At 45.2% G+C, this 25,507-nt stretch overlaps 1 gene segment (V, D, J or C); it reads right to left on the bottom strand.

The window, feature by feature from the left end:
* LOC148149243 (immunoglobulin kappa constant-like) overlaps positions 1 to 25,262 on the bottom strand; it is a 32,324-nt gene extending 7,062 nt beyond the window's left edge. Inside the window, 2 exon segments of the C gene segment in view lie at positions 2,895 to 3,026; positions 25,177 to 25,262. Coding sequence covers positions 2,895 to 3,026; positions 25,177 to 25,213 — 169 coding nt within the window.
* Positions 25,263 to 25,507: the final 245 nt, after the last annotated feature.

Below are 25,507 nucleotides of genomic sequence, written 5' to 3'. Positions count from 1 at the left end.
CTGGTGGGTTTGAGCTATCGGGAGAAACCAAAGGTCATTCCAGTGGTGAGGAATGTCAGTGATGAAGGTGGATCGGAGAAGTTGGGACTGTCTTCCTTGGAGAAGAGAAGGCTGAGAGGAGGTTTGTTCAAGGAATTCAGCTTCACGAGAGGTTTGGATACAGTAAATAGGGAGAAAATGTTCCAAATCAGGAAAAGGATTGAGTGCGAGAGGCCACAGATTGAAAGTAATTGTTCAAAGAAACACAAGTAAAATGAGGAAAAAACATTTTCAGCCAGTGAGTGGTTCAGGTGTGGAATGCACTGCCTGAGAGTGTGGTGGAGTCAGCTTCAATTGAAACATTCTGAAGGGAATGAGACTGTTATTTGAAAAGGAACAATGTGCAGGGTGACAGGGAGAAGGCAGGAGAATGACACTCAGTAAATTGCTCATTCAGAGAGCTGTTTCAGACAGGATGGGCAGAATGGTCTCCTTGTGCACAGTAACAATTCTGTGATTGTGTGGTTGAGCAGAGTTAAAGCTGGGGGAGGTGGGAGCTCGGTGTCTCACTGTGCCGCTGCTGCTGCTGCTGAGGTCAGTGAGATCAGAGACTGGGACAGGGAGCCAGAGCTCACATCAAACTCTGCCCGTGTCCATCACACTGAGACTGGCAGGAGGCTACTTACTGATTTCACTCCATGCTGCAGGAATGGGACCACAGGCTGCAAATGGACAGAGCTCCTCCACACGGTGAGTAAAACTGACTGACTTATATCTTGCTGCTTAAAGGGGCAATGGAACTAAAGAAATACAGCTGGACACCCTGTTAGACACAGTGCTCCTCAATCAACCATTTCATTCACTGCAGCTCCACACTTACACCTTCAACAATTGGAGGGTGGTACAATTGCAACACTTAAGAGGCATTTGGATGGATTATGAATAGGAAGGGTTTGGAGGGATATGGGCCAAAATACAAAGTAGTTTCCAAAATACAAAGGGATCTGGGATTGCTAGTCGAGGATTCTCTAAAGGTAAACATGCAGGTTGAGTCCGTGATTAAGAAAGCGAATGCAATGTTGTCATTTATCTCAAGAGGGTTGGAATATAAAAGCACCTTTGTGCTACTGAGACTTTATAAAGCTCTGGCTAGGCTCCATTTGGAGTGCTGTGTCCAGTTTTGGTCCCCACACCTCAGGAAGGACATACTGGCACTGGAGCGTGTCCAGCAGAGATTCACACGGATGATCCCTGGAATGGTAGGTCTAACATACGAGGAACGGCTGAGGATCCTGGGATTGTATTCATTGGAGTTTAGAAGATTAAGGGGAGATCTAATAGAAACTTACAAAATAATACATGGCTTGGAAAGGGTGGACGCTAGGAAATTGGCTCTGTTAGGTGAGGAGACTAGGACCGGTGGACACAGCCTTAGAATTTTTTTTTAGATTACATTACAGTGTGGAAACAGGCCCTTTGGCCCAACAAGTCCACACTTACCCGCCGAAGCGCAACCCACCCATACCCCTATATTTACCCATTATCTAACACTATGGGCAATTTAACATGGTCAATTCACCTGACCTGCACATCTTTGGATTGTGGGAGGAAACCGGAGCACCCAGAGGAAACCCACGCAGACACGGGGAGAATGTGCAAACTCCACACAGTCAGTCGCCTGAGGCGGGAATTGAGCCCGGGTCTCAGGCGCTGTGAGGCAGCAGTGCTAACCACTGTGCCACCGTGCCGCCCAGAGGGGATAAACTCAGAACAGAAATGCGGAGACATTTCTTCAGCCAGAGAGTGGTGGGCCTGTGCAATTCATTGCCACGGAGTGCAGTGGAGGCTGGGACGCTAAATGACTTCAAAGCAGAGATTGATAAATTTTTGATGTCACAAGGAATTAAGGGCTACGGGGAGAATGCGGGTAAGTGGAGTTGAAATGCCCATCAGCCATGATTGAATGGCGGAGTGGACTCGATGGGCCGAATGGCCTTACTTCCACTCCTATGTCTTATGGTCTTATGGGCCGGGTGCTGGCAGGTAAGACGAGATTGGATTGGGATATCTGGTCGGCATGGATGGGTTGTACCAAAGGGTCTGTTTCCATGCTGTACATCACTATGACTTTATGACTCTATAATTCAGCATTTGTGTTTAGAAAGTTTCAGTGCTTAATAACAGAGGATTGAGGTTAACTTACTCAGTCTGAGCTTGGTTCCTTTACCGAACGTGTACCACAGTGAGAGCTCCCAGTGCAGAAGCTGTACAAAAACCTCTCCTCTCTGCTTCCCTCCATCACTCTCACCCTCTTCCTGTCCAGCTCTCATTTACCCTCAGCCTCTCCCTGCCCCTCTCTGTCTCTCCCTCATTCATGTCTTTCTTTCTCTCTGTTTCTCTCATTCTGTTTCTCTCTCTGTGATGTGTCCAGCTGGGCTCGGACGGTTTGTGAACTATATTTTTCATTGTCAAATCTTGCAGCTGTTCTTCACATGTGGCCATGGAGTGTAAGGGGGAAACTTGAGGCCTTCAGTGAGCGGTGGACACCACAGGGACTGGAGTGTGTCATGGACAGTGACAATCCCAGCATGGGGTAATTTGTTCAGTTTCATTTATATCTAACTATGTGTATTGGTGGTGGAGGTAGGGTTATGTGTCTATTATTACATACAACATGTAATTATGAATGTGTCAATACAGGAGGTGGTGCTGTGTGTTTTGAGGTTTTTATACGGCTCTGTATCACTGGAAAGGTCTGGTGTAACGCTGCATACAGTAATAGTCAGCGACATCCTCATTCTGAACGTTGCTGATTGTCAGGGTGTAACTGGTCCCTGACCCACTGCCGGTGAATCGCTCAGAGACTCCTGTGAATCGAGTTGTTGCATCATAGATCAGGAGAGAGGGTTTCTGACCTTCTCGCTGCTGGTACCAAGCAAAGTAGCTGCTAATGTCTCCACTGGCCGAACAGGTGATGGTTGTGGTCTGGCCCAGTCCCACTGACAGCACCGGGGGAGACTGGGTCATGATGATGTCCCCACTGATACCTGAGGGGTCAGAGAGAAACACAGTGAAGTCAGAACTGTCACAGAAAGAGCCTGTCAAATGAGAGATTGTTGGAGACACTGAGCATTCCTCTGGTTTCAGCATTTTCCCTTCAATCACAAGTCAGTGGAATTGAAGAGAAATGGAGAGCAGCTAAAGATTCAAGGTGGAAGGAGAGAGATTTGTACCTGCGACACAGAATGCCAGGGGCCAGATCAGCTGGATGTGTGAAATCATGGTGTGTGCTCCTGTCCCTGTGCCTGGTCCCTGATAAACTCTCCCTTCACTGGGCTCTACTTTATAAAGCTGCAGCCTGTGAGAGTCTGACTGGGTGTTCTTCAGTATGTAAATGGCATCAGGCAGAGAGAGCCACATCAGCCCCTCACACTTCCTCTTCTCTCTCTCTCTCTCTCTCTCTCTCTCTCTGTCTCAGAGAGTCATTGATGTGAACAGCACTAAATGAGGCTATTTGGCCCATTGTGTCTGTGCTAGACAACAAAGACCTTGACAACTAATCCCATTTTCCCGCTCTTGTTCCATAGTCCTGGAGGCTACAGCAACACAAGGGAATATCTAAACACTGCTACAATGTCATGAGAGTTTGTGACTCAACCAGCCTTTCAGGCAGTGAGTTCCAGACTCCCACCACCCTCTGGGTGAAAACAATTCTCCTCAACTCTCCTCTCATTCTCCAACTCCACTGGGCCTAGACTCACTCGTGTTCGGAAGGATAAGAGGGGATCTGATTGAAATGTATAACATTCCAACAGGGTGGGGCAGGGAGGAGGTTTCTCCTGGTTGGGAATTCTGGAACCAGGGGACCCAGACTTGGGGGATACAAGGTTGACCATTTAGGGCTAAGATGGGGAAACATTTCTTCACTCTGAGGGTAGTCAACCTGTTAAATTCTGTACCTACAATGCAGACAGCTATGGAGGAGAGGGAATTGAATGTATTTCAGATTATTGTTTTGCCTTTTCACAGCATGAAGGGAATGGGGAGAAAGCAGGAATATGGCTTTGAGGGAGAGGATCAGCCATGATCATACTGAATGACAGAGCAGACTCAAAGGGCTGAATGGCCTACTCCTGCTTCTAGTTTCTGTGTTTCTGTGTCTGTGTTACCTTCAGTTTCTGACCCTGGTTTTTGACCCCTCTACCCATATAAAAACTGCCTTCCTGTCGAATCTATCTGTGCCCCTCATAATCTTATAGTCCTCTGTCAGGTCTCCACTCAACCTTCACAGCTCCAAGGAAAACAACCCCAGTCTTTCCAATCTTTCCTCATCTCTCAGACCCTACAGCCCAGGCAGCATCCTGGGAAATCTCTGCACCTTCCCGAGTACAATCACTTCCTTCCCACAATGTGGTGACCAGATCCTGTCTCTCTCTTTTTATCACTTTCTCTCTTTGTCACTCTCTCTCTTCCCATTCTGTTTCACATCTGTCAATGCTATCTCTCAGTCTCTCTCTTTGGCACTCTTAATCTCTCCCATCCTCTCTCTCTCTCTCTCTCTCTCACACACACACACACACACACTTTCAACCCTACCGTCTCTCTCTTGATTCCCTTCACTCTTAGTCTCACATCTTCCTGGTCTCTTTCTGTCTCTCTCTCCGTCCCTCTCAGTCACGCTGTCTCCCACTCTATTTCTCGCCCCATATCCTTCAACCTCACCATCTCTACTTCCAGGTCTGCATCTCTCTCACTCCCTCCACACATCTCACACTATCACAGACACACCTCCCTCTCTCTCTTTCTCATGCATACACTTTCCCTCCAACTCTCATTCTGCCTCTCTTCCCTCTCTTTCTCACAGTATCCCAGGTGGTGACAGTTAATTGCAGGGTAAATCTCCCTCTGCTCTGGCCCACTCATGGATGTTAACCATTGACCCCAGAAGCATGTCTTCTCCAGGAGTAATGCCCCATTTCCCACATTGACCAGGCATTAGCCTGTCTCATGATGATGGACAGATTCTTGTTAAACGAAGGGCAGGTCTGTGCTGTTGGCCTGTTCTCACTGGGGATTGGTTTGGACACAAAGCGCATTCCATGAAGGCCCAGCAGAGAGAGGAGATCCTCAGGCCATCAGTGTGAACTGGGGGTACAGGACAGGTTCTGACCCACTGACCCATCCCGCCTATTCACAACATGACCTAATCCCTTCCCTTCTCCTTCCCCTTCCACGGTCAGGTTCTGGGTCAGGGTGTTTTACTGGGAAGAGTTCAGGACCATCACACAATTGCAACAGAAAGGAACTGAGTCTGACACCCACCATGGTGTCCATGATGCACTGGACTATCCAATGGAGACCAGTAAACATAGGCCTCCTTCCCACTGAATGTCCAGCAGAGACCAGTATATATGGATCTCCATATCATTGGATCATCCAATACATATCAGTAAACATGAACCTCCATTACACTGAGCCCGACAATAGACACCAGTAATCACAGGGCCACAGCCCATCGGATGCTCCAATAGACTTCAGTAAACATGGGTCACCATCTCACAAGACACTTCAGTAGAGGCCAGTAAACTAGGGCCTTCTTTGCCCTGGACCTTAACAATGGAGACCAGTAGACATGCATCCTGTTCCCACTGGATCTTCCAATAGTGACCAGTAAACATGGGCTTCCTTACCACTGCACCCTCCAGTATCTGAGCTTCAAACCCCACATCCTCTCCATCACTACGTCAGCCCCTTGACCGCAGAAACCCTTATTCCTGTTCATCCCACCTCCTAACTCCATAATTCCGGTGTGCTCTCTCACCTTCCTTCCACCCGCTCCATAAAGCCCAACTGTCTGAAATGGAGTGGTCCCTTCCCTGTCTCACACCAAGGAGGAAATGGGCAGATATTTACTGAGTAATGGAGTAAAGGATGATGGAAAGTTGTCAGGAAAGTGGAGTTGTGTCTGAGACGGGATCAGCCATGATTGTATTAAATGGTGGAGCGGGCTCAAGGGGCTGAATTGCCTGCTCCTGCTCCTAGTTCTTATGTTCATCCACCACCCTCCCCCATTCCTCATACTGCAAATTTGTGAAACATCCTGGAATGTTTTGGATATCGAAGGTGCGATGTGAATTCAAAATTTGTGTTGAATTAATGTGGGGACAGAATTATGCAGGGACTGTGATAGCTCCTGCAGTTGAATATCCTGCTGGCAGGCTTCGGCCTTCCACCTACAGAAAGGGAAAGACGGGGAGGTCAGAATGTGATGTTGGGATCAATGGCATTGTCCCCCAGCAATGTGGTTTACCCTTAACTGCCCTCTGAAATAGCCCAGCAAGGCTCTCAGTTGTATCAATCGTGACGACGTCTCAACAAAGAAATGAAACCAGACGGACTGCCTGACATCAATTTCGACACAGTAAAGGTATTGACAGAAACAGCCCTGTCTTCCCTGCTCCATCCTCCTTACTGACATCTGGGGGCAAGTGCCAAACTTGGGAGAGCTGTCTCACAGACTAGTCACGCAACAGCCTGACAGAGTCATACTCACAGAACCATACATTTTTTTTTAGATTACATTACAGTGTGGAAACAGGCCCTTCGGCCCAACAAGTCCACACTGACCCGCCGAAGCGCAACCCATCCATACCCCTACATTTACCCCTTACCTAACACTACAGGCAATTTAGCATGGCCAAATCACCTGACCTGCACATCTTTGGATACCTCACAGACAATGTCCCAGACACCACCATCACTGTCCCTGCATGTGTCCTGTCCCACCAGAAAGGCAGACCCAGCAGAGCTGATGACACAGTGGTCTACAGCCAGGAGGGAGTTACCCTGAAAGGCCTCAAAGTTGACTCCGGACCCCATGAAGTCTTATGACCCCAGGTTGAACATGGGCGAGGAAACCTCCTGCTGATTACCAGGTACCTTCCTCCCTCGGATGATGAATTGGTCTCCTCCATGTTGAACAGCATTTGGAGGAAGCACTGAGGGTGGTGACAGGCACAGAATGTACGCTGGGTGTGGGATTTCAATGTCCACCACTGAGAGTGGCTCGGCAGCAGCATTACTGATCGAGCTGGTTGGTTCCTAATGGACATAGCTGAGGGACTGGCTCTGCAGCTGGTGGTGAAGGAACCAAAAAGATGGAAAAATGTACTTGATCCCATCCTCACCTCAGCTGTAGATGCATCTGTCCTTGACAGAATTCGTAAGAGTGACCATAACACAGTCTTTGTAGAAACAAAGTTTGACCTTCACATCGAGACTACCCTCCATTTTGGTGTGTGGTACCATCTATCTCCTATTGGACAGACTCCAAACAGATATTGCGATTCAAGGCAAGAGCATGAATGTAGATCATTGCCAACAAGTGCACAATCTCAACGTCTCATATACTGAAGCAGTCCATGTTCAAATGCAGCAATATCTGCACAATACCCAGGTTTCATCTGAGAAGCAACATTTCCCATTGGTGCCATGCAAATGCCAGCCAATGACCATCAGCAATAACAGACAATCTAGCTATCGCCCCTTGACAGTCAATGCTATCACCATCACTGAATCCCCACTATCAACATTCTGAGGTACCATTGACCAGAAACTCAACTGGACTCACCACAGAAACACAGTGGTTACAAGAGCAGGTTAGAGGCAAGGAATACTGTATCGAGTAACTCACCTCCTGATTCCCCCAAAGCCTGTCAACCAGGTCAGGAGTGTGATCGAATACTCCCCACCTGCCTGGATGGGTGCAGCTTCAACAACATTTATAGATTGATAGTGTCACAGAGTCGTACAGCACAGAAACAAACCCTTTAGCCAAACGTTTACATACTGACCAGGTTTTCTGAAGTGAACTCGTCTCATTTACATTAGGCCCATATCCCTCTCATCCATTCCTGTCTATGTCTATTGTATCCTATGTCTTTCTTATCCACTCAAAAAGCTTCATACCATCCAGAGCAAAGCAGCCTGCTTGATTGGCATCACATCCACTCTCACCATCACCGATGCTCAGTAGCAGCAGTGTGTATTATCGATAAGATGCGCTGCAGAAACTCACCAAAGATCCTCAGATAGCACCTTCCAAACCCATGGACAAAAATAGAAATTGCAGGAAAGCTCAGCAGGTCTGGCAGTATCTGGGGAGAGAAATCAGAGATAACATTTTGGATCAAGCATGAAATATTAATTCTGATTTCTCTTCACAGATGCTGCCAGATCTGCTGAGCTTTTCCAGCAATTTCTATTTTTGTCTCGGATTTACAGCATCTGCAGTTCCTTTGGTTTCCTTTCAAACCCACGTCCATTTCCATTTAGAACAAGAGCAGCAGATACAGGGGAACACTGTGAGCTACACGTTTCCCTCAAAAAAACTTAGCATCCTGACTTGAAAATATATTGCTGTTCCTTAACTGTTGTTGGGTCAAAATGCTGGCATTCTCTCCCAAGAACATTGTAGGTCAACTAACAGCTTATGGACTATAACGATTCAAGAAGGCAGCTTCCCATCACCTTTGGGATGGTACTGTGGCTCAGATGGTTAGCACTGCTGCCTCACAGGTTCGATTCCAGCCTCGGTCAACTGGCTGTGTAAAGTTTTCATATTCTCCCCGTGCCTGCGTGGGTGTCCTCCCACAATCCAAAGATGCGCAGGCCATATTAAATTGCCTGTAGTGTTAGGTGCATTAATCATGAGTAATGGAGCTGGTGGGTTACTCTTTGGAGGGTCGGTGTGGACTTGTTGGGCCGAAGAGCCTGTTTCCATATTGAAGGGAATCTAATCTAAAATCCTCAAGGGCAACTAGGGACAGTGTAAAAAATGCTGGCCCAGCCTTTGAAGCCCACTTCCCACGAGTGAATATACAAAACCAAATGAAGTGTCCCTCAGGAGGAGAGAGAATGTTCAGGGTCCTGAGCTCCATTTCCCAGCCCAGGCAGTTTGTCTCCCAATGAATGAATGAGATGCCAATTTGGAACCAGCTTCAGGGCAGTCTCATTCTGTGGTCCCAGGTCTATAAATGGGAATTGGAGATTGAGCTGAAAAGGAAAGATTTGCTGGGTTATGGGGAGAGAGAGGAGCAGTGGGACTAATTGGATCATTCAAAGGCACGATGGGCTGAATGGCCTCCTACTGTGCTGTAAGATTCCAGGGAGTTCAGACAATTCACAGTTTTCTTCCGACTCAGTAACAAACGTCCAGCTGCTCCGAGCTCCTTCTTTCACTTCCTCTATTGGTGAAGTTTCAACCTTGCGCTCTGACAGTCTTTGCAGTTATTTTTTACACTGGGGCTTTCTGCTGTGGTCAGAATCTCTAATAATAAGTGTCCAGTCAGTGACCAATCACAGCAGCTAAGAGCAGTCAGGACCGAGGAGCCAGGCTCACTGGGAAACACATTGGGAAGATCAAAGCCATCCTCTTCAGCTCCCGGTACAAACTCCATCCTCTCCCTGAGCACTTTGTGCTGCTCAACCAAACTCTTTACAATTTTAGCCTCATCTTTGAGGTTGATTTGAGCCCCATATCCTCCACATCACAAAGATCAGCCACCGAAAATCTCAGCAATGTCATGGGGACTCCAAACATGACCATTCCAATGTTATCCTGGTTATAAATCACACAATACCAGGTTATAGTCCAACAGGTTTATTTGAAGCACTAGCTTTCGGAGCACTGCTCCTTCATCAGGTGGTTGTAGAGAATAAGATTGTAAGACACAGAATTTATAGCAAAAGTTTCCAGTGTGATGTAACTGGAATTATATATTGAAAAAGACCCGATTGTTTGTTAAGTCTCTCACCTTTTAGAATGACCATGTTGGTTTCAGTTCTTTCATATGTAAATTGTAAAACGTTTTTTAAAAGTTACATTCTCTAGTGAACATTAACAATTGGCTCAGATAAGGTATTGAAGGTGTTAACTCCCTGTGAGGCTGTCTGTGCCACAATGGTCAGACAGATTCTCATTCAAAAAACGGATATACAGAATCTTACATGGATTCATGCAGTTTTTGAGCAAAGTAAGATCTAATTCTGCAAATACAAATTCACCCCACAAACTTATATGTGTGTGTGTGTGTCCGTTTACCTGTGTGTATGTTGTATAGTGCAATGTTGGAGGTGCTGGTGTTGGGCTGTCGTGTACAAAGTTAAAAATCACAGAACATCAGGTTCTAGTCCAACAGGTTTATTTGGAAGTAGCAGCTTTCGGAGCGCTGTTCCTTCATTAGGTAGCTGTGGAGAATAAGATCTGATTCCATGTTTGTTTTGTGGAACATTCTTAAATGTCTTCCGGAATTCCCTATAGACAACAGCCATTGCTCCCCAGTCCAACACCGGCATCTCCTAATCAATGTTATCCTGGCCCACATCACAACGGCCGCCACACCTCAGCTCATCCCAAACTCTGCTGTCAGTATTTGAACTTTCACCAAGTCCCCCACCCCACCCCACCACGACCACCCCCATCCTCACTGACCGACATAGGCTCCAGGTCCAGCAACACCTCAATTTTCAACTTCTCATCCTTGTTCTCAAATCCCTCCCTGCCCTCCACCCTCCCTATCTCTGTAACCTCCTCCAAGCTGCCTCACTCAGTGTGGTCAGCAATCTTAGAGACGTGCCTCTCTGCTTCTTCATCCAAGTCATTGAGAAATATCGTGAGAAGCTGAGGTCCCAGCACAGATCCCTGGGAATACCACGATTGACATCACTCATTGGAAAACACACACGTTATCCCCCCTCTCTGTCTCCTAACTCCGGACCCATTCCTGACCCAAGGTAAATGCATTTCTCAAATTCCATCTGATTCCATGATTTGGAGGTGCCGATGTTGGACTGTCAAATACAAAGTTAAAAATCACAGAACACCAGGTTTTAATACAACCGATTTATTTGTAATCACCAGCTTTCAGAGCGCTGCTCCTTCATCAGATGGTTGTGGAATGTAAGATCTGACTCCATGTTTCTTTTGTGGAACATTCTTAAATGTCTTCTGGAATTCCCTACAGACAATAGCCACCAACATTCCCTTATATCACCCATTAGGGAGCTCCTAACAAAGTGTAACAAGGTTGGTTAAAGATGTCTGAACCTTTGTAAATCCATGCTGACTCTCTCGGAGCAGTTCATGTTTGTCCGTTATTCTCTCTCTAAAAACAGACTCAATCACTTCCTGACAACAAACATTCAACAGAGATGTTCATTGTGAATGAGGTTAGTAAACAGCTAGCACTGACATGAGGGGCTGAATAGCCTCCTCCTGTGCTGGAGCCTTCTCTGTCTCCTTGACAGAAATATTTTACAGATTAAAACTAAAGACCAACAGCAAATTTAAAAATACAAATTAAAAACTCCTCAAGTAATTTCCACATACAGGGCCAGGCGATGTGGAGTAATTGTACGTTGGGGAAGCTGGTGGAGCCCATTGTAGCTCAGAGTGACCACGTCTGCAGCAAGTGTCGGTTGCTCAAGGCACTCCAGCTCAGAGTTGATGATCTGGAGTCTGAGCTTCAAACACTGCGACACATCAGGGAAGGGGAGAATTACCTGGACACTGTGGTTGGGGAGACAGTCACACCTTGGACTGGTTTTAAAGTTTCGCAGAGTGGGGGGAGGGGGGAGCGGGGAGTCGGGGAGGATCCATTTGTTGTTGTGTGTGTTGGGACCAACAACCTCAGCAAAAATAGGCAAAAGGTCCTATGTGGGCAATATCAGGAAAGCTATCAGAAGTATATATCAGATTAAACAGATAGAGGGAAATAAGAAGGAGGTGAATACAGCATCAGTGCTGAGGAACAGATTCCAGTGAATGGACCAAATAAGAATACAAATGCACAGAGTGTAAGGAGTAAATTCAATAATCTGCTCGCAGAAATTCAAATTTAAGATTTGGCTGTAGGATCAATTACTGAGACATTTTCGCAGAATCATTAGGATTGGGAACTAAATATATCGGGTTAGAAGGTTCACAGGATGGACATGGGGAAATGGCAGAAGAGGTGGAGCAGCTTTATTGATTAGAAACAAAATGACTTCAATGGTGAGGGAGGTTATAATGAAGGAAAAGCATTCAGTGCAACTGAGGAGCAGGAAAGGATCTAAAACTGTAATAGATGTTGGATACAGGCCCCCTGGCAGCAGCTCTGAGGTGCTGGATTATATAAATGCAGGAATTAGACAAGTGTGTAGCAAAGCCAGTGCATTATTAATGGGGAAGTTTAACTTTAACTTAGATTGGGAGAGAGACAAGCACTCTGTCAGAAAGCTAGTGAATTTCTGGAGTGTATCCGGAATAGTTCCAACAGCAATAGGTTCTGGATGTAACAAGGGGACAAGCAATATTGGAATTAGTAATGAATAATGAGCCAGATTTAGTTATGAAACATTTGTGCATGAACATTTATCAAATAGTGATCATAACACGATCAAGTTAAACATCACATTTGAAAGTGAAAAGCATGAATCACCTGCTAGAGTTTGAGATTAAGGTAAGGGCCGACTTTAACGAGATGAGACAGAGACTGTCCACAGTAAACTGGGAAAATCTGCTCATGGGTAAAACAACTGAAGAGCAGTGGGGAATGTTGAAAGAAACATTCAGCACAAAACAAAACCAGTTTTTACCTGAGAGGGAAAATCTCCACTTCTTCGAACAAACAACAATGGACAATTAAAGAGATAAGGAAAAGAATAAAACTAAAAAAAAACTTACAAAAAAGCAAGTAAAATGACAGATTCTGCTGAATGGGAAAGATACAAAGGGCTACAAAGCAGCTTTGAAGAGCTACAAAAAGGGATTCTGAAAGGAAATATGTAAGGGATAACAAAATTAATAAGGAGAAATGTTACAGTTCCACAAAAGGGAAGCTGGGAGGTCAGGAGCAATGTTAGCCATTAAAAGTGGGGGATATTGTCAGTGACACTGAGGAAATGGCAGCCATGTTAAATAAATACTTTACCACAAGATTTGCAGTAGAAAAGAAGGAGGACTTGCCTGAAGTCCCAAAGGAATTAACAGAGGATCAGGGACAGGGACTGAATAAAATTAATGTCAGTAAAACATCTGTAATGAGGAAAATAATGGAACTAAAGAATGACAAATCCTCAGGACCTGACAGTTTCCATCTGAGGGTGATAAAGGTAGTAACAGACCATATTTAGACACCCTGACTATAATCTTTCAGAGTTCCCTGGATACAGGAGTCGTACCTCTGGATTGGAAAATTGCAAATGTCACCACATTTATCAAGGATGTGAGAGAAAATCCAGGGAATTACAGGTCACTAAGCCAACGTTTGTGGTGTGGAAATTGTTGGAGTCTATTATCAAGGATGAGGGTAACTGAAGACCTTGAAAATGGTCAGTTAATCAGGTAGAGTCAGCATGGATTCATGAGAAGTTGGTCATGGTGAAAAACCTCACTGAACTTTGTTGAAGAGAAGATGAAATTCCTGGACACTGTAATGTCTATGGATGTTGTTTATATAGACTTCCAGAAGGCATTTGATAAAGCCCCATGTAAGAAACTGATAACTAAGGTAGACATCTGCAGAATTGAGGCTAAAATACTGACACACTTGGAAATTGGTTGAGTGACAGGTGACTGAAAATAGGGATAATGAGTAAGTGCTGAAATTGGCAGGATGCGACCAGTGGTGTCCAATAGGAACGTGTGCTCACACCTCAATTAGTTACATTATGTATCAATGACTTTAATAATGGCATAGAAAGTCCGATATTCTACTTTGCTCATGACACAAAGTTAGGTAGCATTGTAGATAGTGTTGACAGACTCATAGCGTCATACAGCATTCATCCAGGGCAGTCTTTAACAGTGTCTAATTTGTCTTTGATTTACAACTCCTTCACCTCCATCCCTCCCTCTCACTGTCTCTCCCCACCCACTTCCCTACCTCAGCTGGATAGATCTCACTCTGAGTTCCATCCCTCTTTCTCTCTCCATGCTCCATCCCCCCCTCTCTCAGTGCTCCACCTCTCCCTCCATTTGAGCTGCTGGGAGTCTGATCTGAGCCAATTCCATTGAATCCCATGAAGAATAATGATGGGATATTTGGAGTGTGACTTTGATTATGTAAATGTGAACCATTGCAGCAAAGTCATTACAGATGGTTTGTACAGACAGCAAAGCCCAAACCAGAGCATTGTGTCAATCAACACAGAACCAATGAAAGCTTCAATAAGAACAGTTATTAATGTGATTCTCGGAGATGTGTCATTATTCTAGTTACAAATGACTCTTTCCCAGTGAAGGGGTCCATCCTGCTGAATATTAGATACAGCTGGGCTTTGGAGAAATGTTGACAGATTGAGCGTAATGTGGTGGAGTGTGACCTTGTTCACTTCCACAATAATCATTCAAATGTGACTGGAGCGTCCTTAAGTCCAAATTACAACATTCATCATTGGGTGTCATCCATTAGGTGTGACAAATACAGAAACTCACTATCAGTGAGTTCTTATCAATATCCTTTTAACAACTCAATTTTAGGTAAGAATGATACACTACCTACCCTGTCTGTGCAATCTTCTTGTCTGGGAATAGGGAATGAATTTGTGACTACATACACTTTCCTGGAGTCTACACAGAATCAAATTGAACAGTTTGGTTCAGGAGCCAATATTACAGGAGAACTCCAATTACTCCAATCAACTGATTCTCCAACATGGAAGCCCTCTGTTACGTTGGCCTGTTTCTGTTAGTGTTTGTTTTATTGTGTCTGAATTACCAAATCCATTTCACACTTGAATCATGTGGTACATCGAAATGTATCAATACAAGTCCACAAGATAACGGAGCAGAATTGGGCCATTTGGAACATCAAGTCTGATCCACCATTCATTTACAGTTGACAATGTTTCTCAACCCCAATCCCTGTAGATCTTGATCCCTTGACCAATCAAAGAGCCAATCTATCTCTATCTTAATTCACTCAATGACCTGGCCTCCAAGGCCCACTGCAGCAATCAGTTCCACAGGTTAACAACACTCTGGCTGAAGAAATTCCTCCTCAACTCAGTTCGAAAGGTCGTCTCTTCACTCTGAGGCTGTGCCCTCGGGTCTTCAACTCTCCTATTATTGGAAACATCTTCTCCATGTCCACTCAATCCAGGCCTCTCTGCATTCTGTAAGATTCAATGGCATTCCCTCTCATCCTTCTAAACTCCATCAAGTACTGAACCAAAGTCCTCAATGACTCCTCATACAAACATCTTTGTATTTTCAGAGCAATACCGCTAAATCTAGCTGTTGATCTTTCTCCACATACAAAAATACAGTGTCTGAATTCTCTAATATCTCTGAATTTGTTCACCTAATAACAGGCAGTTCACTTTGGGAATTGTCCAGTTCTTTTTCGATCTTAAGCATTTTCTCATCCCCTCCTTGATTATACTCACTACTTGACAAACCTGTACATGTCAGGATGGTTCCTCAAAACTTGGGAGAGGAATTAAGGATGCTGGTTTTGTGTTGAGGTTTACCTACAACTTGACAAGTAGGACACATTTTATAAAACTGCACCACATCTTTATCCAATTGTGGCTCAGTAAAATTGCTGTTTCTGAATGCCTGTGTTTTCCAAATCCCCATGTGACCTGCCATGGGAGCTGAAAATGTGTTGCTGGAACAGTGCAGCAGGTCAGGCAGCATCCAGGGAACAGGAGAATCGACGTTTTGGGCATAAGCCCTTCTTCAGGAATGAGGAAAGTGTGTCCAGCAGGCTAAGATAAAAGGTAGGGAGGAGGGACTTGGGGGAGGGGCGTTGGAAATGCGATAGGTGGAAAGAGGTCAAGGTGAGGGTGATAGGTCAGAGTGGGGTGGGGGCGGAGAGGTCAGGAAGAAGATTGCAGGTTAGGAAGGCGGTGCTAAGTTCGAGGGATTTGACTGAGACAAGGTGGGGGGAGGGGAAATGAGGAAACTGGTGAAATCCAAGTTCATCCCTTGTGTTTGGAGGGTTCCTAGGCGGAAGATGAGGCGCTCTTCCTCCAACCGTCGTGTTGTTGTGGTCTGGCGATGGAGGAGTCCAAAGACCTGCATATCCTTGGTGGAGTGGGAGGGGGAGTTGAAGTGTTGAGCCACAGGGTGGTTGGGTTGGTTGGTCCGGGTGTCCCAGAGGTGTTCTCTGAAACGCTCCACAAGTAGGCAGCCTGTCTCCCCAATATAGAGGAGGCCACATCGGGTGCAGCGGATGTAATAGATGATGTGTTTGGAGGTGCAGGTGAATTTGTGGCGGATATGGAAGTCTCCTTTGGGGCCTTGGAGGGAAGTGAGGGGGGAGGTGTGGGCGCAAGTCTTGCACCTCCTGCGGTTGCAAGGGACGGTGCCGGGAGTGGAGTTGGCGTTGGTGGGGGGTGTGGATCTGACGAGGGAGTCACGGAGGGAGTGGTCTTTATGGAACGCTGATAGGGGAGGGGAGGGAAATATATCCTTGGTGGTGGGGTCCGTTTGGAGGTGGCGGAAATGACGGCAGATGATACGCTGTACATGGAGATTGGTGGGGTGGTAGGTGAGAACCAGTGGGGTTCTGTCCTGGTGGCGGTTGGAGGGGCGGGGCTCAAGGGCGGAGGAGCGGGAAGTGGAAGAGATGCGGTGGAGGGCATCGTCGACCACGTCGGGGGGGAAATTGCGGTCCTTGAAGAAGGAGGCCATTTGGGTTGTACGTTTTTGGAACTGGTCCTCCTGGGAGCAGATGCTGCGGAGTGAAGGAATTGGGAAAATGAGATGGCGTTTTTACAGGGGGCAGGGTGGGAGGAGGTGTAGTCCAGGTAGCTGTGGGAGTCGGTCGGTTTGTAGTAGATGTCCGTGTTGATTTGGTCGCCTGAGATAGAAATAGAAAGGTCGAGGAAGGGGAGGGAGGAATCTGAGAGTGTCCAGGTGAATTTGAGGTCGGGGTGGAAGGTGTTGGCGAAGTGGATGAATTGTTCAATCTCCTCCGCCATGGGAGTCTCATGTACTCCTTGCACTATGATAGCTGGGTGGGACCACTAGCCAATGTCTAACCAATCATTCTTCATCTGTTGGTCTATGAGGGGGTCTCCAATTCCTCATCAGCATTCCATTCTGAAGATGATAGCACTCTGCAATTCCTTCAGCCTTGATTTCAGTATTAACTGACTATGTTTATTTATTTCATTCAGGATCTGCTTTTTGGATCTGCTGTAATTAGGGACATCATAGCAAACACTCCACCTGGAATATCTTCACCCTTTCGGAAAGTTTCAGCGATCCTTTCACTTGCCTGTGGTGTCACATCACCCCTTATTGATGGATTGTGTTTAACCATCGCCCTGGTTACCTCACACGAAGGAGAGAGACCAGGAACCTATTCCTGTCATTGTTCTGTTTCTTGGCCCTCCTTGGACATTCTGTAATTATCGGGGAAGTTACTGCCTTTAGTCCTGACAAATCATTCCCCAGAAGGAAATCAACTCCCTCAACAGGGAATGTTTTCCCCGCTCCGAGAATTACTTCTCCTGAGAACAAATCACATTCCAGTTGCACTTATACAATGAAAGTGGAATATATTCTCCACCAATCCCATTGATTAATACCTTAGCTCCCATCAAGCTCTCTGGAGGGAAAATCAATTCTTTCTCCAGTCAAAGTGATTGTGTTGCCCCTATATCTCTCAGTTTGGTTCTGGGTTTAGCTGAAGAAAAGGGAATCACCATTCCTTTTGATAAAAATCCTGTCCATCTCTCATCTACCTTACAACTTCCTTTATTAATGACAGAATTCACCTCCAGCCTTTTTGTTATAGTTACAGCTACAACCTGCTCCGTGGGATTATCTGTCTGTGTTCCCTTCTCTGACACATTTTTACTAACTCCACTAAGTCCCATGGGTCTACCTCACAACTTCCAATATTCCAAACACAGATGGCCCACCTAATTCCCAGAGAAACATTTCAGCTTCTGATCATCACTTCCACCCTCAGCAATGTCCTTCAGAATCTGAGGAGGAGTTCTTGGGCTGGTCTCTCCTGTCCATTCTCTCCCCTGGCTCCCTGCCTTCCTTACACTCACCCAATTTTTATTTTTCTCCCATTTCTTGGTCTTAAAGGAAAAAGGTTTCTGGAGCAGTCTCCCATCAGGTGACTTCTCCACCTCCTGATGCTGCTTGGCTTGTTGTGCTCTTCCAGCCTCCTGTTTGTCTACTTTGGATTCCAGCATCTGCAGGGTTTTGGCTTTAACGAAGTCTATAATCATCAGCCATTGTAGCTGCCTGTCTTACCGTTGTTACTCTTTGGTCTTCCAATTCTGATTCTAGAAGGGAAGCAAGTTTTAAATTCTTGTCAAAGAATAATTTCTCTGAGAGCATTGTAAATAGTCTCAGCCTTTAATGCTCTTGTCCACCTGTCAACATTATTTTGTTGAATTCTCTCAAACTCAGAGAGAGAATTCTGGATGCCTGTGTTTTCGTAATCCCCAAGTGACCTGCCATGGGAGGTGTCCAGGCTGTTTCTGTAAGTTCTGAAACATTTGCTGTATGTTTCCAAGACCAACTCATATGTGCTTCGAATAGCCATTTTCACCTCCTCATGATCCCGAGAACATTCCTCTGACAGGGATGCAGAAACCTCTTGTGATTCCCAAGTTCGTTTTTGCATGGGGAAGCGCCCACCTTGATTGTGTTGCTGTCTTGACAAAAGACATGAAAAATGCTTCCACATCCTTCTCTTCATTGTCATAGTATCATACAGCAAACAAACAGGCTCTTATGCCCACCATATTGATGCTGATCACTTTACACCAAACTGCACTAATCCCCCTCCATTTACGTGCACTTGGTCCATAGCCTTCCATGCCCTGGCATTTTATGTGCTTGTCTGAATGTGTCTTAAATGTTGTGAGAGGAGCTGCCTCCACCACCTTCTCAGGCAGCACATTTTATATTTTTTCCACCCTCTGGGGAAAAGAAATCCCCAAATACCCTCTAAACCACTTTTTCATCATGTTAAGCTTATTCCCTCTGGTAATAGACATGTCTGCCATGGGGAAAAGATTCTCATGAACGACTTTGTCTACGCCAGTCATATTGTTGTATACCTCAATCAGACTCCCTGCATACTTCCTCTGCTCCAGAGAAAACAAACCCAGTCTATCCAGTCTCTCCTCATAACTAACACTTTCCATCCCAGGGAACATCCTGGTGAATCTCCTCTACACCCTTCCAGTCCAATCATGTCCTTCCGACAGTGTCATGACCAGAACTGTACACAGTGTTCCAGATATGGCCTAACCAATACTCTGTAAAGTAACAACAAGACTTCCTTACTCCTACATTCTACACCCTGGCTAATGATGGCAAGCATCCCATGTGCCTTCTTCACCACCCTGTCTAGCTGTGCTGATGCCTTCCGGGATTGATGGACTTGTACACCAAGGTCCCTTTGTTCCTCACTACTCCCAAGGTACATAAGAACATAAGAACTAGGAGCAGGAGTAGGCCATCTGGCCCTTCAACCCAGCTCTGCCATGTAATAAGATCATGGTTGACCTTTTCATGGACTCAGCTCCCCTTACCCATGCTCTCACTATATCTTTCAATTCCTTTATTGTTAAAAAAAAACTGTAATAGCTTTAAAACTTTTCCTGAAGTGGCGCCAATTTCTTTGTTGGGCAAAGAATTCCAAAGGTTTGCGACTCTCTGGGTGAAGAAGTTCCTTCTCAATTCGGTCCTAAATCTTCTCCCCTTAATTTTGAGGCTATGCCCTTTTGTTTTAGTTTCACATGCCAGTGGAAACATCCTCGCTACTTCTGTCTTATCTATTCTCTTCATAATTTTATATGTTTCTCCATGATCCCCTCTCATTCTTCTAAGTTCCAATGAATATATCCCAGTCTACTCAGTTTTCTCTCACAGGCCAACCCTCTCAACTCCCGAATTAACATAATGAACCTGCTCTGCACCCCTTTGTGTGCCAGTACATCCTTTCTCAAGTAAGGAGACCAAAACTGCGCGCAGTACTCCAGATGTGGCCTCACCAGCATCCTGTACAGCTGCAATATAGCCTTCCTGCTTTTAAACTCAATCCTTTTTGCAATGAAGGCAAAATTCTATTTGCTTTCCTAATTGCTTGTTTTACCTGCAGATCAAACCTCTGTGATTCATGCACAAGGACACCCAAGGTACATGCCTTTAATTGTGTATAACCTTCCCTTATTAGACCTCCCAAATTAGATCACCTCACACTTATCAGGATTAAATTTAATCTGCCATTGCTCTGCCCAATTTACCAGTTGATTTATATCAGACTGTAGCCTGAGTCCTGGTAATCCAAGATGGCAGCTGACTAGGACGCTTCGTCTGTTTCATTTTCTTCTTTCTATTCCACCTTTTTTTGCCTTTTCTTTTGTGTTTGTCTTTTGTCCTTCTTACTTATTTACTCTCCTGGCCATGGACTCCCAGTCTCAGACACCTGGCCTCTGACCCAGTGCAGCCCCAGTGAGGCGGCCTCTGGGCTTGGTGTGGCAGTGTCCTGGCCTGGCAGGGAGACTCTTGGTTCAACATGGTGGCTTCTCTGTTCGATGTAGTGCCCTCTCAGTTCCATGTGGTGGCCTCTCGGTCTAACATGGTGGCCTCTCAGTTCGATGTGATCGCTTCTCGGCCCAGCATGCTGGATTCTTGGCCTAGCGTGGTGATCTGTCAGTGGCTCAGCGTGTTTATCTCTTGGCCTACAGGGTGGTCTCTTGCTGTATATGGTGGTGTCTCAGCCCGGCCTGGCCTCAGCATGGACTTCTGGTCACAAGGTGATGACTCAAAGTATGATCCCATGGCAGCTAAGTGCTTAAGAAAGACTAATGATTGAATTTCCAGATTTATTTCTTTATTTTCTTCTTAAAAACTTAAAGGTCTGTAACATGTAACCTTTAACTTCATTCTTTCTTTCTACCTTTCCTTTAGATTCTGTACCTCTATTCTTGTCCCTAAGATGGCACTGTGCAAGGCGATATTACATACATTTCACTGTCCTCCCATACTTTTATACTTGAGTCCACATGACAATAAAATAAAAATCAAATCAATATCAACACCACCAATTTATGTGGCATCTGAAAACTTTCTAATTAAACAATCTCAGTGAAATCATTACAAACAGAAAGTATCACAGCCCGAATCCCTGTCATACACCACTGGTTACAGGCTTCCAATCACAAAGACAACCCTCCACCATCACTCCTTGCCTCATATTTGAAAGCCCCTTTTGGATCCAATGTGCCAACTTGCCTCGGATCCCATGGGCTCTTACCATTTGGACTGCCTTCCATGAGAGGCCTTGGTCAAACAAATCAATACTGGCATCCCTACCTATCCAAGTATTGGTTAATCCTGTACTTCAGGATAATTTCCCTCACACTGACATCAGACTAACCGGTCTGGAATTGCCTGCCCTATCCCTGCTGCCCTCTTGAACAAAGGAACCACATTGACAATCCTCCAGTCTGGCACTTCACCTGTGGCCAGTGAAGTATTAATCAAGGAAAAGGCAATCAAACTTTAAGACAATGAAATGAAAAATACAGTTAAGTTAAACCTAAGGATGCGATGGAGAAATGAACCCCTTCTCCCTGTTATTTGAGAACTATAAAACAATTACATTTGTGTTTTGAATTCTTTTGAATTTGTGCTTTAGATTAGATTAGATTCCCTGCAGTGTGGAAACACGCCCTTCGGCCCAACCAGTCCCCACCAACCCTCCAAAGAGTAACCCACACAGACCCATTTCCCTCTAACTAATGCACCTAGCACTATGGGCAATTTAGCACGGCCAATTGACCTAAACTGCACATCTTTGGACTGTGGGAGGAAACCTACGCAGACACAGGGAGAGTGTGCAAACTCCACACAGACAGTCGCCTGAGGCTGGAATGGAACCTGGGACTCTGGTGCTGTGACGCAGCAGTGCTAACCACTGAGCCACAGTGCCACCCCACATACTTTCTGTCAGAATGTTTTATCTTCATTTCTTTGTAAGGAGGTCTTATTACTAAATCTGAATCATCAGCATTTGTGCTTATGCTCCACAGATGCTGCAGACCAACTGCATTTCTTCAGCAGCTTTTGTGTTTGTTTCAGTCTGAGATCTGTGTTGTCCAATAATACCAGCAGTTGGGATGGGAATAGTTGGCTAGCATTGTGATTATCACTCTAGTTAGAAATTGGTACTTTGTATTTGATGAATCCAACAAATCCTTGCACTGTTTTCACATCTGTCAGTCACCACATCACTGCTACTGTTCTTACCTTTCCAGCTTCCAGGCAAATCCTTTTGCTCTCAGTGTATGTATGACTTAAGTACTTAAATTGGGCATCTTTAATTGCAAACTTTCTTGTTCAGCTTAATGACTCTTTCTTTCTTGTTCCTGACAATGTAGACACTTAATTTCTGCACTGCCCTTATCTCATTCCATAATAACTATGAAACTTGTTTTTTTTCAACTATAATAATTGTAAAGAATGATATATTAATCTTTGTGGCATTTAATGGATATAACTTTCGCTGGTTTCTCAAAAGTGCCGGTTCATAAGGTGCAGATTACAACAAAATTTGCTGCACATCTTTTATAATGGACTCCCGTATTTCTCCCACTACTGATGTCAAGCTAACCGGTCTACAAAAACTACTGTGTTCTCTCTGTCTCCCTTCTTAAATAGTGGGGTTATGTTAGCCACTCTCCAATCCATAGGAACTGCTCCAGAGTCTAGAAATTTGAAAGATGACCACGAGTGCATCTATTCATTCTTCTGCCACTTTTTTAAGTATTCTGGGGTGAGGGGATCAGGTTGCCAAAGATAATTTATGGCCCCGCTTGCCCTCCTTTTTGTTTAAGCACCTCCCCAAACTTTCTCTCCTCCTGAAGGGCCTCCCTTCTTGTTGATGCTCTGTCCCTGATATTTGCTTCCTTCTTTTCCTTTCCCAAACTATCCATACTCCTAGACATCCAGGATCCCAGGAGTTGCTGTCCTTGCCTTTCTTTCTGAGCTGGCCCTAAATTCTCACTGTCTCACATTAAAAAGATTCCCACTTTCCGAATGTCGACTGACCTGCAAGTAGCTGCTCCCAGTCTATGTTTGCCAGATCCTGTCTCACGACATTGAAATTGGCCTTGCCTCACTTTAGACATTTAACTTCTGCACTACCCTTAATCCTTCCCATAATAACGATGAAAGTTATGGAGTTTGTTGACTATCTCCAAAATGCTCACCCACTGACTCTCCAACCATTTGATCGGCTTCATTACCGAGGATTGGGTCCAGCACTGTCCATGTTTAGAGGGACTATCTATGTACTGGCACCAAAAGCTCTCCTGGATGGACTTTAAACATTCCACTATTAACACAAAGGCAATCCCAGTTCATGTTAGAGAAGTTGAAATTCCCCACTAATATAACCTTATTCCTCACATCTCTCTGTGATTTGATGACATATCTGCTCCTCTCTGTCCACCTGACTATTGGGAGGCCTGTAGTATAATCCCAGCAAAGTGACTGTCCTTTTTTTATATCTAGCTCTACCCAGATGGCTTCATTTGAAGAGCCTTCCAAGAAATGCTCCTTCAATCCTGCAGTGATGGTCTCCTTTATCAATAATGCAATACACCCACCTCTCTTGCAATCCCTCTATCCCACCTGAGACTTCTCTACCCTGGAATGTTGAGCTGCAAGTCCTATCTTTCTTCAATCATGTCTCAGCAATTACAACAATATGATATTCCCACGTACTGATCAATGCTCTCAGTTCAACCGCCTTACTCGTCAATCTCCTTACATTAAAATATATACAGTTCAGCTTTCTGGTCCTCTTATGTTCTGGATCCTGTCCTAGTGGTTTTCTGTGTAGCCCTTACTCTCCCATGAAGGGAAACATCCAGCATTTACCCTGTCAAGCCCCTTAAGAATTCTGTACATTTCAATGAGATTACCTTTCATTCTTCTAAACTCCAGTGATCAGATTCCAAACCTGTTTGACCTTTGCCCATAAGACAATCGCTCCATACCAGGAATCAGTCAAGGGGACTATCTCTGAACTACTTCCAATGCAGTTCCTGTCCTTTCTTCAATAAGGAGCCTGATACTGGACACCATACTCCAGATGTGCTCTCACCAAGCCCCTAACCCTAACCCCTGTACAGCTGCAGTAAAATGTCCCTGCATTTAGATTGCAGTCCCTTTACAAGGAGCACCAACACTCCATCTGCCTCTGGATTCACTTGCTGTAGCTGCCTACTAACTTTGTGATCTTGTCCCCCACATTACACTCCATCTGCCCAATATTTGTCCAAAGCCCAGCTGTATCTAATATTCAGCAGGATGGATCCATTCACTGGGAAAGAGTCAATTGTAACAATGCTCTGGTTTGGGCTTTGCTGTCTGTACAAACCATCTGTAATGTTTTTGCTGCAATGGTTCACATTTACATCATCAAACTCACACTCCAAATATCCCGTCATTATTCTCCAAGGCTGAAGAATACGGCCCTGGCTGATCCTTTCCCTGCAGCAAGGGATCCAGTGGAATGTCATCATTCGAATCCATATTTGAGAGGAACAGGTCCACTCAAATCTGGATATCAGTTTTGGGAATGTGCTGGAATGCTGGATCTGAGAGTGGAGTCTCCTCCAGAATTGGGAAAATGGAACAATGAGAATTCCAATCAGACAGAGCATTGTCTGGGAGGAAAGAAGGGAGGAGCTCTTTCTCTCTTTCTCTCTATCGCTCTCTCCCTTTCTCTCTCTTTCTCTCTGTCTGTCTCTCTCTCTCTCTCTCTCTTTCCCTTTCCTTCTCTTTGTCTTTGCCTCACCCCATCTCTCCCTCTCCTTCTCTCTCAGTGTCGATGCTGACTTCAACCTCTGAAGGAGTTATCTGTGGGTCAGTGTTTAATCGAAGGGGCTGGGTGTCAGTATATTTTCGATGCTGTAGGGTTTATGAGCATGGGGGGAGGGGATTCAGGCTCCATTCTTTGACGTCAGACAGTGATGCCTGACCCAGTGGGTCAGACTGTGATGCTATTGTTTGCTGGCACTGACACTATGATATTGATTGCAATGTCACTCAGTGTGACAGGAGGTTACGTGGCTTGATCAGTGGTGAGGGAGGAGCAAACTGAACAAGGAGCTGCAATCATTAGTCATGTTTGAAACCCTTCACACAGCCCTTACCTTCCAGAAACCAGGTCCCAAGTTCGATTCCAGCCATGAGCGACTGTCTGTGTGGAGTTTGCACATTCTCCCATGTCTGTGCGGGTTTCCTCCCACAGTCCAAAGATGTGCAGATCATGTGAATTGGCCATGCTAAATTGTCCATAGTGTTAAGTGCATCAGTCAGAGGGAAATGGGTCTGGGTGGGTTACTCTTCAGAGGGTTGGTGTGGGCGTGTTGGGCCAAAGGGCCTGTTTCCACACTGTAGAGAATCTAATCTAAAAAAAAAGTTCCATACAAGTGTTATCATGTTCTATTTTAAATAAAGATGAAGACCAATTATAAACTTATT

This window comes from Chiloscyllium plagiosum, unplaced genomic scaffold (genome assembly GCF_037043375.1).
Source record: "Chiloscyllium plagiosum isolate Xiang-an unplaced genomic scaffold, Cpla_swu_hap1 HiC_scaffold_9, whole genome shotgun sequence".
NCBI classification, from domain to species: Eukaryota; Metazoa; Chordata; class Chondrichthyes; order Orectolobiformes; family Hemiscylliidae; genus Chiloscyllium; species Chiloscyllium plagiosum.
The sequence above is the reverse complement of the archived record's forward strand: the minus strand, read 5'-3'. Positions and strand labels throughout refer to the sequence as shown.